At 42.7% G+C, this 15266-nt stretch overlaps 1 protein-coding gene across 1 annotated transcript; it reads left to right on the forward strand.

Annotated features, from left to right (window-relative positions):
• Positions 1-707: 707 nt before the first annotated feature.
• stk35 (serine/threonine kinase 35) lies at positions 708-14970 on the forward strand. Its single transcript, XM_026366933.1, has 3 exons — positions 708-1343; positions 3333-4148; positions 12246-14970. The coding sequence occupies exons 1-2, from the start codon at positions 821-823 to the stop codon at positions 4073-4075; spliced, it is 1266 nt and encodes a 421-aa protein (XP_026222718.1). The 5' UTR covers positions 708-820; the 3' UTR covers positions 4076-4148; positions 12246-14970.
• The last annotated feature ends 296 nt before the right edge of the window (positions 14971-15266 follow it).

Below are 15266 nucleotides of genomic sequence, written 5' to 3' on the forward strand. Positions count from 1 at the left end.
AGGACTTAACATATGTTTTTATTATTATTCATGATAATTATTTTCCATCATGAAAGTAGTGCAGCTCATTTACAGTAAGTCACTTTATTTATTAACTGTTAAAAACTCATTTGTTATTGTGAAATTCTGGGAAAATGATCATAGAATTTCATTAAATATGGAAACAGTAAAAAAACTGTTTAAAAAATAAAAATTTAAATTTAATAAAATTTATAAAAAAAAATAATAAACAATTCGAACTCATTAAATTCTGGTGTGTTGCTGTGACTCAGGACGGTGTCTGTGATTTATCTGTTTCTGTGTCTGTGCCGCTGCGTTGAGGTGGGTGGGTAAGGTGGTGCTGGTGGTGGTGGTGGTGGGGGGGTTCGGCCCATGCCTGTGCACACGTGTCCCCGCCCCTGTCGTGCTGGTCCACGCTGCCCCTGAACGGCACCACCTGGACTGAGGTACCAGGTGTGCTGACCCCGCCTCGGCTCTGTAGAACAGCTCGGACCGGTTCCTGGTCTCATCCGGACCTGGTCGCGGTTCGGTTCCGTTTCAAAACAAAAACAAATCAAAACGTGCTCGGAGCAGGCTCCACCCCTTTGACCATAACGGGATCTCCGGGAGGGGTCCTCGCTCTCCGCCAATCAGCGTGCGGCGCTGGTGCCGAGCGAGCCACGCCCCCGTTCTCTGCACGTACTCGAACATTTGTTCTGGACCGAGAACCTGGTTCCTGCAGCTCCGAGGTCTGTGGAGCCAAAGTTCACCAGCCCAGAGAGAAAGTAATGAAAGAGCAACACGAGCTCCCCTCGAGCTCACTCCCCCGGAACCAGAACTTATGGAGGTCTGCGAAGGGACGAAGCGGAGGAAGGTGAGCGGGGGTCCGCGGGGCTGCAGGCGGAGCGCGGCCGGGAACATGAAGCTGGAGGCCGGTCAGGTCCTGCGCTCCCTCACGGTGGAGGACAACAACCGCACGAAGCCCGAGCACGACGAGGAAGAGGACGACGACTGCTTCTCCATCAGCTTCCTCCGGAACGACCGCCTGGACCCCGGCGTGGCGGTGTCTCCCCGGTACAGCCTGCTCCGGGAGGTGGGCCGGGGCAGCTACGGGGTGGTGTACGAGGCGATAGCCAGAAAAACAGGAGCCAGGATGGCCGTGAAGAGGCTCCAGTGCGACGCCCCGGAGAACGTGGAGCTGGCTCTGGCCGAGTTCTGGGCCCTGACGAGCCTGGAGAACCGGCACCAGAACGTGGTCCAGCTGGAGGAGTGCGTCCTGCAGAGGAACGGCCTGGCCCAGAAGATGAGTCACGGAAACAAGAGGTCCAAACAGTACCTGCGCCTGGTGGAGACCTCCCTCAAAGGTTTGCAGGCTGCAGAACACAAAACGAGGAGTTGAATGAATTGATATAAATAAAAAGTGACTGGAGTTCTTTAAGGATTAAGAATGAAAACTCCAGTTTATTAATTTATACAATAAATCAGAGTGTGGTTTTAAATAATGTGAGGCCACATGGGTCCCAAACAATGTGGACACTATGTCCTGTTAACTTTAAACTGTCTGTTTAATGTAAAGATCATTTAAAGGATGATTTATAAAAATAAATCGTAATATTCTGACTACTGTACATTAACTGTAGGAGGCACAGAGCACACTGTGTTTCCCTCGGCTCACTAAGAACACTGTGTTCTACCTGACAGTGTGTTAACTCACTGCTGGTTGACTTACGATTTATACTCTAAATACTGATATTACAGTATATTATTGGCCTTTATGATAAAATACTGCAGCTTTCTTTAACGACAGCTACGTTTTCATTCACTCCTGTTTGTGTCCTTGTTGTTTTCCATCCAGTTTGACCTACTTATCACTGGCTTTGTTATCACACATTTGGCCTAATAATAATATATAGAAACTGTTCTGTATGTTTTTATAAAGTGTAATTTAGTCAGTTCTGACTGGTTCTGTTAAAAATCCAGGTTTATAACTGGAGCTTTGCTTCTTTTCCTATAATAACCTGCTCGTTATGTAAGTGTCACCATTCAGACTCTTCAATTGAAACATTAATCTGGAGCGGACATCTTTGTTTCACAAACTAATAACACTGGATGTTTGTAGGATTTTGGATAACAATGAAAAATGACTTGTTTTTAATCTGTGTGTTGGTTTTTTCATTTTGTTTGTCTTGGTCGACTTAACCCTAGTTTTTAAAGCCGAGCAGCCATGATGCAGCAGCCCTGCAGGGTCGGTCAGTGTGGGGGAGCGGCGCTGTTCGGACAGTTTGAGACAGAGTTTCACTGCTGAAATGTACAGAACATTTCTGAGGATTGTGAGAAGTCAGGAACATTTTCAATCAAAGAAATGCTGTAAATCTGGTGACACACTGAAATATTTAATGAGGCCATATGTAAAAATCCACTAGTGTTTATTTAAAACACTTATTATATTAGATCCTTAATGGAAATAGAGTAAGTTGCTATTGAAATACTATATTTTAACAGATGACATATTCGATGTGGTTGAAATCTGTATCTTTATTACACTGTCAATCACACACTCGCTGCATGTCTTGGTCACAGTTGTTTAATAATATATGTACATTTAACTCCACCAAAATCGAACCACCTCCACACTTTTTACTCAGCAGGTGGACTTCAGGTGAAGCAGCGCGCCTCTTCTAATGTTAGGACTGATAATAATCAACACACAAGCCAGACCACAACTGGATTCTTGCGGCCGGTTATTATAACAGTTATCGGAGAGTTAAAAAATTCTGTTACCACATTGATCACAACTTGAGTAATGTCAGGATCAAGCTGGCTCCGCCACAGCTGAACCATTTATTTCGGTAGCCCCACAATCGTCATGTCTTAGTTCGTCGAAAGCATCGAGGTAGCCCTTTGAAAGGTGTTGCACAGCAAAGAGCATCGCGTGAGGGGTTTGAAACCTCACGCACGACACTCTTTGAAGTGGCAGTGACATAACTGAGTGCATCAACAGATCATGAAACTTGATGTTGCATGCGACTGCAAACCACTGATGTGGTGTTGCTTCCTCAGGAGGAAATCCTCACGTCTCTAAGCTGCCACGAACATACCAACCCCCTGCTGCTAATGAAAGCCAAAAGCTTTGTTCTGTTGTTTTGATTTCACTGGGGTTCTAAAAAGTTGACATTAGGAACAGTCAGGGGGCCAAACCTCTGAATCTCACAGCTCAGTCAGTCAATAATTAGCATATTAAACACTGATACACTGAGAACGAGTTCACATCCCTACTTGACGTGAACGTTAATGAACTGAACAAATGTGACTAATCGGGTAAAATCTGTCCCTCTTCGATCTGCTCACTGCAGGAGAGCGCATCCTGGGTTACCCAGAGGAACCTTGCTACCTGTGGTTCATCATGGAGTTTTGTGAGGGTGGGGACCTCAACCAGTACATCTTGTCCCGCCGACCCGACCCCCACACCAACAGGAGTTTTATGCGCCAGTTGACCAGTGCCGTAGCTTTTCTACACAAGAACAACATTGTCCATCGGGATCTGAAGCCGGACAACATTCTCATCTCACAGAAATCGGGTTCGCCCGTTCTCAAAGTGGCAGACTTTGGCCTTAGTAAAGTTTGTGCAGGCCTAAACTGCAGGAACAGTGAAGAACGTCCTGCAGCAGCAGCAGACAGCAAAGGCAGCAACCAGAACAACATCGTCAACATTAACAAGTTCTGGTTGTCATCAGCTTGTGGCTCGGACTTCTACATGGCCCCAGAGGTGTGGGAGGGCCACTACACAGCCAAGGCTGATATATTCGCCCTGGGCATCATCATCTGGGCGATGATCGAGCGGATCACCTTCATCGACGCGGAGTCCAAGCGTGAACTGCTAGGCACCTACATACGGCAGGGCACGGAGATTGTACCTGTCGGCGAGGCTCTGTTGGAGAACCCCAAGATGGTTCTCCACATCCCTCAGAAGGCTAGGAGCTCCATGTCTGAGGGTGTTAAAAAGCTCCTCCAGGACATGCTCGCAGTCAACCCTCAGGATCGACCAGACGCCTTCCAGCTGGAGGTGCGGATGGACCAAGTCACGTGTGCCGCGTGACGGCCCCCATCTTTCCAAAGTCTGACCTTTGTAGACCCTAACCAGTCGAAGAAGGGACCTCTTTCCTTCCCAGGTAATTAATTTGCTTGATAACTTCTCAGTGTTATTATGTCACTACTTGAAAAGTTCTTCAACACAATAACATGCAGGTTTTCAACCCAACTAAAATCAAACCACATTTGTTTAATCACCTGTAACAAGAGAGAAGATGCAGTAAGAGGAAATAATTAGATTCATTAAAAAGAGTTATTACCTGCAGGCTCTTCTGTGACACTGTCACTGGCTTAAAGTCCGGTGTGAAAGGAGGTAATCTTGGTTTTAGCGGACACCATTGGTCTTACTTACTGGCTAAGACATCCCACATTTAACAACTGATGGTGGAGAAGCCAGTGCTTGTGTGGTTCAGAAGTCTCCTCCTTGTAATAAAGTATGAGCAGTAAAACATGTTTATGACTTCTATTAGCCAGGAAACATGACATGACTAATAAATAATAATTAGATAAACATGATTATTAGGAGGTGAAGCTGAACATGTTCCTCCTGAAGTGTTGCTGTTAGTCTCCCGCTGTAGAGACGATCTGTGCACAGTAGCTTAAAATGTGATGGATGTTACAACTAGACTGAAAAACAAGATTACTGAGCAGGAAAGGCAGGGTGAGCGTAAGGAGGTCTTACCTAAGGTGGAGGGCAGATGCTAAACTGACAAGTTTGCTTTCATTAACACTGAGTTGCAGAGACGCAGACAGAAAACGCGAGAAGATAAAAGAAGGTTTGTTCTAGATATTTAATAAGATGTACGTTATTGTCCTTCTGGGGACGTTAGTGTTGGATTTCACTTGAGGGAACACATCAACAAACATGCCCACAGGACACACAGCAGAATAAATTGTCCTAATTGTAAACTATTAAGAAGTCAAACTAGGGAAAATGCTAAATTAATAAAATCTCAATCAGTACATTTGGTGATCTACTGAGTTAAAGGAACCACAAAAGGTTGACAGGACATCAGACGACATGTTGGTCAAGTCCCTTCTCCCCAAATAGTTCCTAAGCTTCACTGCTGCTCTTGATTTCTGCCAAATCTTCCTGCGTCACTGTCGAGGAAACAAGATTAACAAGAGTGAAAATATCTACTGCAGAGGAATGACATCAAAACTGAGCCGATGATGTCGTTAACGAGATGACGGAGCTAATGGAGCGCTTGAGTTAATGGTTAATGTGCAGCCACGGCTGAAGGGAGGTAACAGGAGGTGTGTTGACGGCCTCGGGGTGGAGAGGTGGTGTGAGAGCAGGAGGGAGGACAACTCTTTGATTGGTACAGTCTGGGCCGGAGGGCAAACAGCCCGGCTTTTATTAAATACACACAGTCAGTCAGGGTGTGTGTGTGTGTTTGTGAGAGAGCAGCAGAAACAATGAGATGATTTAACAGTGACGTCTGTTTGCCTCTAACCTGATGTTTTATTTGATTCATATTCACACCTGGGAGTGAATTACATCTCTCATCAGAGAAATCGCTGAATCCCGACTTCTGTTTCCATCCAATCTCAGATTGTTGCATAAGCTCATGCTGCTGGGATTGAATGCAGTTTAAACCGGCAGTGAACACAAACTCCACACACGTTTCCCATCGCATGCATTGCAGCATGAAGTCACCTGTTGGCCAGTGACATTCAGGCAACCACACATTCCCAGTGACCCAACATTTTTCCACTGACAAGTACTTTTTAAATCAACCTTCCATTTAAATCCATGCCGACTTCTGTCATTAAGAAAATACAGTGTACGGTTAAACACACACTACAGCTGTTGTGAATATTTTCTGTTTTAAAAGTGATTAAATCTCTGTGTCGACTTTCATGGTGCATTACTATGTTGAAAACATGCTGCTCAGCAGTATTAATACTGCCGTGGAATAAATTGTACATACGTTCTTCTCACCTTTCATTTATCAGTGAGGCACATTGTTTTCAGCTCAGAGTCTCTGGAAATGCTGAGCCCCTCCCCAAAGACACACATGGACACTCATTAGGAACTCTCTGCTGCAGGAAAATGTCTCTGGAAGATGTTAATTGTCTCAGTTTGCGATTTAGAGCAGAAACCCCTTGTAGTGCATCACTCAGTGGCTGAGTGGATGCTCAGTGACCTGAACCATCAGTTTGTTTGAACCTGAACCCTCCACTGACCAGGACTAATCCTGGTGGGGTATCTTTTCTGCAGCCATTGTCTGTTAACCACTTATTGTAAGCCCCTGCCCAGAGACCCCATCACACCGCAGCAGTTTTTAGCAGAGTCAGCAGTTCTGCTGCAGACTGTCCTCGTCCTCTCATGGCACGATGGGATGATGTGTTACGCAACAGACCCATGGCCCTGCACTGGTTCAGTGGGAAAACCTGTAGTCTGTTGGAGACAGGGATTAGTGGCTGTAAACAGAGAGATGTGCATGTGTGCTTTTTGTTTGGAGCTTGTGAAACGACGACAGCAGAACAGTGTCGAGACTCGTGTCCCCGAGATTCAACACATCAACCTCTGCTGTATGTGAGACCGGGTCCAGTCAGTGTGGACGTTCGATGTATTGTTGAACCAGATCCATTGTTGCAGCTGTGATTAGTGACATTTCTTTATTACCTTAAACAAACAATCAGAATTTCTATGCTTCAGTTTATTGTTACTTATCTTCCAACGTACACATCAGTACTGAACAATATGGAGCTCTGCACTTGATACAGTACTCAGCATGTGGACTTAACTGATTTACTCAAGGTTTATTTCCATTAATCTTTATCAGGTACATTAATTAAATAATCATTTGTGAGTCCTATGTTTACTTCACTTTGCTCCACCTTCACCAGCTGTCAAGTGTGTCACGAAAAGAGATTATCCACATCTAGTGTTGACACGGCTGTGCCCTTAAAGCGTTCCCACAAATTTAAACTGCATCTCTTTATGGAACCGTGTCTAGTGCTCACAAACAAAGACGCCGAATAACTAATCTGACAAAAACAATCTGACAAAATCCAATGTAAGTGGAACGGTTTTATTTTTTAAACTCAAGATTCAGTTTGATTTGATTTAAAACGATCCCCGATTCAGGAAACTCCGGCTGCAGCGTCGGCCAAACACTGAATCCTGTCCTGTTTGTTCACTGAGCTGCAAATGAAACATAACTGACAGTTAAGCTAACGTGTTCTGATGATGGGTGATGATCAGAACAGAAAAGGCACGAGGTTGTAGAGCATTTTTATTTAGGAAATGATTACCAGGATATTGATTTTACCTTTATGAAAGTAAAATCATTAAGTTAATGTTCATATAAAACTGTATCGAAACAAATAAAATATTAACTGTTGAAGTGTTAAAGTGTTGTAACCTGTTTTTTAGCATTTGAATCTTGATATGATAAATAAATAACACTTAATTAATACCTGAATACCTGTAACACATGTATTGTCAGATTCATATCATAATCATGCGTGACATCCCTCGGCCCATCTATCTCACTCACTCTCTCTGTGCACCCCCTCTTCTCCTGTGATGGACAATGAAAGTGCAGCTCCTGGATCAGGGCTTATGGAGGTTTGCGTTTGGGAACATTTTGTCCCCTCGCTCTGTGCCAGCTGTGTGCCGCCTCTGTGTAAACCAGGCCAGAGCCCTGTAAGCCCCAGCCATCCCCATGTGCGCAGTCTCTGCGAATCCTCAACAGCATCTTTAATTAACAGCACGAATAAGCTTTTAACAAGTTGAGGCATTTTTAGGGTGTTGTCCTCGCGCTGCACGCGTGAATACAGTAGAAAGATGCCTTCAAGCAGGTTTGGAGTTTGTCTGTTTGCATTTTAAACGCAGACAGAAAGGTCTGAGAGAACGCTGATCTTACCCCACTCAAGGAAACGGGCTGTTTGTGCAGCAGTATGCAGTGTTTTGTATTGATTCAGTCAGTTGGGGGTATTGTAGAGGAGCTGAGAAATGCCAGAGGAAGGCATCTTTATGAGGTTTTGGGAGCGGGTGTGATGAGCGCATTGGCGCTCTTATGTAACATGCTTGTAAAAGTGAGCATTCAGTGGCTGCAGAGGTTGTAAATATTTTCTCAGCGCCCTCAGGGTACGAGCGAGAGCTGCAAAAACAAGTTCCTGCACAAAGTATTCTGATGAGGCACCTCTTTGTGTTGGAAAATTAGACAGTAGGAGGAAAAGTCAGACTGAAAATCAGACCTTTATTTAAATGTACAATTTTTGATGTGTCATCCAGGAAACCCTGTCCTCCCACAGCGCTCTACAATAACATGGATCCACATCTTTTCCACTCTGCTGTCCCCATTCACGGTGGCTGTGTTGGATCTAATGAGTTGTAAGCTCTTTAAACCGTGGTAATCCCCTCGCAGTCTGTGTAGCATCCATCTCACTGCAGGCGCTGCACATAGAATATTTTGGCCCGCTTGTTGGTTCTTCTGCGGTTCCACAGTTGATATCGTTTGAATGGTTCCAATCAAGCCGACAGGATCCATTTTGACCTGTTAATAATAGATGAAAGGAGGCATGGGCACCATCTGTTGCAGAGAGCAGAGATTTGCTGCGTCACTGCCGTTATCGTGCACGCTGTCCTGTGACAAAATGAGAACATAAGAACTTCAAGATGGCAGGATTACCTGAGGGATGGTGACACAGCAGAGCGACGTGGAAAATATCACGTTATTCACATATTGTTTTTGAAACTTAACAGATTTAGTGATAATATTTGTGGCATCCACATAATAACTGCATGTTTTTACCTACGTCTGCATCCTCTGTTGCATGTTTGGACGATAATCCCGTGAAGGATTGTGTGGATGTTTAGCTACAGGACGTTAGCAGAAGCTGTTTTTCTAGATACATGCTCATGATGAAATAACACAGCTGATTCAAGGGCAGCTCTGTTTCTATTAGAAAGCATAAGTACTGTGTTGGATGTCGGATTAATGTCACATTGCTGTTTGTATTTGCTGTAACTTGGATGCACACACCTAAACTTACATAATGAGCAGTTTTCGTGAATAACAGCCGAGTGGAATCTGCTGCTTCTCGTGCTTCAGGCCACAGAACCACCCCGAGCTCGTAAAAAGCCAACACTCCCTCTCCAAATAATCTCAGAGCGCTGCCACAGCGTCCTGGGCTCCTAACCACCCAGCCCCCCACCAGTTCCTCGACGATGCCGGCTTCAGCTGGTTTTTAACAAGTTACTCTGCTTTTGACTTATGCAACAGCGACTAGCAGCTGAGAAGCGTTGAACAACAACAACGTGTGTGTTAGCTTTGCATTTAGCATTAGAACCGCACACTTTACGATCTGTATATTAATCTCAGTCAACAGGTGACACAGGCACGTTCCTACATACTAAATACATTGAAACATTCAACACTGTCCCTTTAAGTCTCAGATGAGGCTGTAATGTGTCTGATAATGTGCTTCATCACAGCTGTGTAGAGGAAGTAGTTGCCCTTACTTCTACAGAAAGGTCAAAGGTCAAGTTCCCCTGCAGATCAGCTGACAGAACTGATGAGTGTTTTGTTTTTAGGTGAACAGGCGAATGACAAATGACTCCAGTATTCTGTGTGCACCATTATCTCTGTTTATACGATTCATCAGCAGGTTGGTGGCTTGGCCACGACTGTGGTCGTTCAGAACACTGTCAAACACGTCCCGAGTGTCCCTCATATTCAGAGCAAATGTTTTTGGTAGGACAGTCGTCCGTGAACCCCAAAAGTGGTGATTGATTTCTAGTTCCTTCAGTCCATATGATCATCCTTGGACAAGACACTGAAACCCTGTAGCATCATCATCTACGTGCAGCTGTCCCACAACAACAGTTTGCTTAAGTGGTAGAAGAGGTAACGTAGAATTAATGTTTCCTATCATCTGTTTGTACGAGGACCTCTCAGCTGTGTTGTGCACAGCTTGTATGTTAATAAAGTAAAACAGTGTAGTATGAAGCCTATTCAGCCTATGGTTTGCGTGTGTTTTGTATAGAACATGTACCCAACAGCTGCACATACTCTGTGTCTGTGTCTGTGGGGTAAAAATGTGAATCCTTCAGGGATGATATATTTTGAGGTTGGTCAACAGGTGCCTGAATATTCTACGTATCAATCAAAGAAGGCATTTACAGGCTGCACACACCCAACACGTCTAGTGTAGCACATACAGATCAGTTCTAATCAATCAGCTCTCTCTACATTTAATGATTATTCATTTTATTTTCATGTTTATTTTCTTCCATTTACTTAATTCCACATTTATTTCCACAAAAGAATTAATTAATAACATTTATTTCTGTATTTGTTTTCGTGACTGTGTTCCTTTTCTATAGCTATGAACCAGTCACACTAAAGACTAAAATCTGTGATGTAAAAACTTTTACAGTATTTACCGTTTTTGTTCGACAGTCACAGTAGTATTGTCGTACTTTAAACCAACTTGAACAGAGCTGTGTGTGCTGCGCTGTTACCATCATTTATTAGTGATTATGTAAAATCTGTGGGTTTGGATCCACTTTAGTTTTGGAGAAACAAGCTGACCTGTGAAGTCTGCAGTGAGAGACTGCAGGGTTGTGTAACCTCTCCGTGATGGGGTGCACTCAGGAGGTATGAGAGCTATGTTCATAAACCATATGCCTCAGGTCGGAGAGTTCAGAAAGTTCACACAGGTACAGGAACAGTTCCTCAACGAAGACGCTCACAGCTGCTTCTGGTAAAATTAGATGGAAAACAAACATTTACTGAGACGTGAGAGGGAACTCTCTGTTGTCTTTTTAACACTTTACTGTTTAAAGCCGTTACTGTTGGTCAGAACATGGTGGAAAACAGCAGCACAACAGGATTCAGGTCGTGAACCGGCCCCGAAAACAGATCGATAGCGTCTGGCTTTTAACGTGTCAGGCTGCAATGCTGTGACGTTCGTGAGTCACTGTATCTACAAGCAACCTTTTAAAATGAGTATTTCTATTATTTTTTTTCCCCAGTAGCATCATGTTGTACATAAATTGTGTTTTACACACAATAAAATTGAACCTGCCCGTCCTCAGCAGTGACATAACTTCTCCGTGCCACCATTCTGCTCATCATCCCTCATTCAGCATCCCCAACATGCGTGCTTCCTGCTAAGCTGACCCACTTGTGTTCCTACCATGTGCTATGAGGTTATGCAACAACGAAAAGAGGAACAAACCGCTGCTTGCCTGAGCTGTGTCGTGTCAGCCGCCGGGCTATTATTAGAGCACAGTGCTCAACTGAATCTGCTGTTGTCATTTTCCTGCAGGTAGATGTAGAAGCTCTGCATGTTTCCACTGTGACACAGCCAGTGGCTCTGTTGTCTGCACTGAGGGTGAATTCAGCTGAAATATATGTTTAGTCATGGTTTGATTCATACAAACGAATGCAGATAGGATATTTATATGGAAGTTAACATAATGTATGATCAAATAGTATCTTGATGCTGTGTCATGACTTACATAGACATGTAAGATAATAATATTATAACTGATCTGACAACAAAAATAAAGTATATGAAAAGTTATTCTGGTGCTCACATCAACCTACAAACTACATATAAACTATATATAAATTACTACTTCTAATTATTTGTCTTCTTCCCTATAGAAAGATCTTTTCTCTGCAGCTTCACAGTTTTCATTTTGTGCAGAATTTTTTAGTTTATCTGTAACAGTCACAGTGTCTTTGAAAGTTACATGATTTTTGGTAGATTAGCCAATTTAATTTCATTAACTCTCACTCTTTATTATATAAAGACTTAATTTAAGTTTTTTTTAGTATCTATACATATTTTTTTAGGGCTCTATTAAGGCTGTACCTTTATAAAAGTCCACTTTGAAAAAATCTGAACAGAATGTGTTAAATCTAATGTCATTAATAATAAATACTGATAACGACACTTTGGATGAGCACGTACGTTAAGAATAAATTAGTTTAAAGATACAAGAACAAATCAGTCAGCAGAAATCCACCCCGACAGGAATCAGAACAAGTTAATACTGCTGCATTTCATTAAGACAAGAGTGAGCTGTGAGTTTGGAACTTAGAGAAATCAGACCATTAAATACAAACCAGGGGTTGTAATAAATAAATTGTAGTTTTCTGTTTCTTGTTGCTTCACGTTGACCTGTTCATACTTTTGTGTCTCCACAGCTCTGTTTACTACACGAACGTGGACTCCTACTGGGAAAAAGTGACTGAACTGTGAAGAATCCACGATCGTAAGCTTTAACGGGAAGCGACTGATAATAATATGCAAATCGGACCACAGCGGTTCACTTCCAGCACCATCCAGCTGAGGACATTTAACTGTGGGATGATAACGGTGTCTCTGGGAGCTGCTTGTGACATTTGTTGGTTTATATTTGTTGATCAGTCGAGGCCTGGACAACATTGTACTGATGATAGTATGTGGATGAATTAACGCCCCACGCAACCTCGTGCCTTAAAGATGATTCACACCAAGTGCGATTGGATCTTTGAATGAAAATATTTTGGGAGTTAGAGTGAGAAGACAAACTTCACGAGTGTGGAACCACTTCTGTCTGATGAACTCGACCAATAGAATATGTTTGCTTTTTAAATAATAATGTCAAAATGAAATCATTTACACAGAAGAGGATTAGAGACAGAATTAAAAATTATTAATGTTGTTTTAATCTAAAATTTCTGAGTTTAAGGGAAATAATTAGTTTGTTTTATCGAAATCTGAATAAAATCTGAAAATTATTTAAAGTCAGAATGTTGACTTTAATCTTAAATTTCATTCAAATACATTTTTGTACACTGCCTCTAATCCTCTTCTGTAAACATTAATTGGAGTATGGTAAAAATAAGTGCAATAATGGTGCTAAAATCTGAAATGTACAGAGCTGAAGTGAAGCTACTGTGTCACGTTTGCTCCTGTAGAGAAGGTTCACGAGGAGATTTCACAAAGCGGTGCCACACTCTGGAGACGGAGGCAGAACAAATGTGAATATGAACTTTATTACGCTGGTTTGAAGGTGACAGGACTGTACTGATGTGACAGTAGCAGGACTTGTATCAACTCCTTACAATACTGTGCAATTGTGACCAAACAGTGTCCAGCAGGGAGCTGGTTTTACTGGGAATTAGTTTCTGATCAATCCAAAGACGGCTGTGATCTGTTGATCACTGAAGAGCTTAACATTTGCTAAATGAATCAACAACCATTGGTTGACCTTGGTAGACTAACAGCTGTTTGACTAACTTTGTACTGAATATTTTGTACTTGTGGTTGAGAGTGGCATTTTAAGACTCCTCACAATCTGAAATAGCACTTGGAATAGAGCCTTTTCTCTACGCTACCTTCTTCAGTTTTAGCTTCTTGATTGTTCCGACATGAAAAACCATTGATGGGTCATTCTATGAGACCTGAGCAGTTTTGAGCCACATGTGGATGGATTTTTCTGGAAGACAGGAAGTTTGAAGAGTTGCCATCTGGAAATAATCCTCAAAAGCTGCCATGAGACACCCATCCAACTGTCCCTTCCCTTCCTTCCTTCCCCTCTTTTTCGAAACTCTTTGCAGTGGCACGTCATGCCGTGTGGAACACATTCAGGCGGGTCGGCTGGTTGTAGCATACAAATCAGGGCTAGTTAAGCTGTGATTCATGATAAATGATCAGTATGATTTCACCCAGGTGACATAGTATTAGAGTAAGTAGGATTTCCAGGAACACACCGTAGAACAAAATGCAACCGTTCACATGCACAGAATATTTAAGACACATATAAGCAAGCACAGGGTAGTAAAAACATACAGTGTGTATGTTGTTCTCCAGCACATACCAGAGGAGTGACCCAAACCTTCTTGTGGTTTCATAGCACTGTGTAGCGTTAGTGTTGAGTTCAGTGACTCAGCAGCAGCAGCAGCAGCAGCAGTAGTACTACTACTAGTAGTAGTTTTCTAGTGTGGTCCTACCTCATTCTCGGCACTCCTGTCTACCTTGACCATCTCTTTAGTAACCTTGTCTTTCTTTCTGATACAGGGGGATAGATTTTTACCTCAGCCTCTTCAGGCCTGAACCTCTGACTGATTCTCTTTGTGGTGTTTTGCTTTACTACAAATAGCTTTTCCCTTTCTAACGACCACATCCGATAACCTCTCTCTCTCTGACCCAGACTAGTTATTGCTACATGCATTCAACAGCTCCAGCTCCCATAAGGACATGATATCATCTGGAGATGATGATCTCTGTATGATGGGGATTTCATACGAGCGTTTCCATCTTTAGAGCTTCTTTATGCTTTGTGGCTGCAGCCCTCTGCCAGCCCAGCTTTAAAAGTGTGTGAATGTCGATGTGCTTCCGTCAATTTGATTAAAAAACTGCACTTTGCTGGTGCAGGACGATGAAAACACCCGACGCTCGTGGGAGCTGCAGTTGTTCGGTGCTGGGATGAGTTTTTCCATTTTCCACTTTGTGCTAAATGACTGGTGTCACACGTTAAACATGTGTTACCCATTTGGGATGTTGAATCTACAACTAGCAGTGTACAGTAAACATGTTTCTGTAAGTGTGGTTGATGCTGTATAATCTTACTGAGGACCTAACAGTTAGTAACACTTGTCTCTGCTGTACGAGTCTTTTCGTTTCGCTCTCGTCAGACTAGTATTGATTCCACTTGAAAACACTCACTATGCAAAATGTTTCACTGTGAACGAGTGATCTTCACCTTTATTTTTCTTCTTAGCTCACTTTTGCAGTGTGTACAGAGCTGTCTGTTCAGATGTGTAAAATAAGAACTGTATTTTGTTAATGAAGCTGACAGGAGCCATTAGATGTTTCAGGAAGCACTTTGTGTTTTTATGTTGCTGTAAATATGTTTGATGACTTTTCTTGGAATAAATGATCAGAACTGAGACTGTGTGGATACACGATGTGTTGGTGTTTGTTTGTGTACATTTCTATTGGTGTAGTTCTATTGAACTCACCGTTCACGCAGCTGTTTACTGGTAAATCTCCACTTCTATCCAGTCATGGTACCAACCTGTTGTCAATTAGTCGCAGTTTTTTCAGCATTAGCTACACAACATGTAAAATAAGGTTTTTGAAACACGTTGCTAAAAAACAATGAAATGTCTCAGTTTGAACATTTAATATGCTGTTTCTGAAGGTTGAAGTTATTGCAAACAGGGTTTTTAGCTTTATAT

Source organism: Anabas testudineus, chromosome 7 (assembly GCF_900324465.2).
Source record: "Anabas testudineus chromosome 7, fAnaTes1.2, whole genome shotgun sequence".
Taxonomy (NCBI): Eukaryota; Metazoa; Chordata; class Actinopteri; order Anabantiformes; family Anabantidae; genus Anabas; species Anabas testudineus.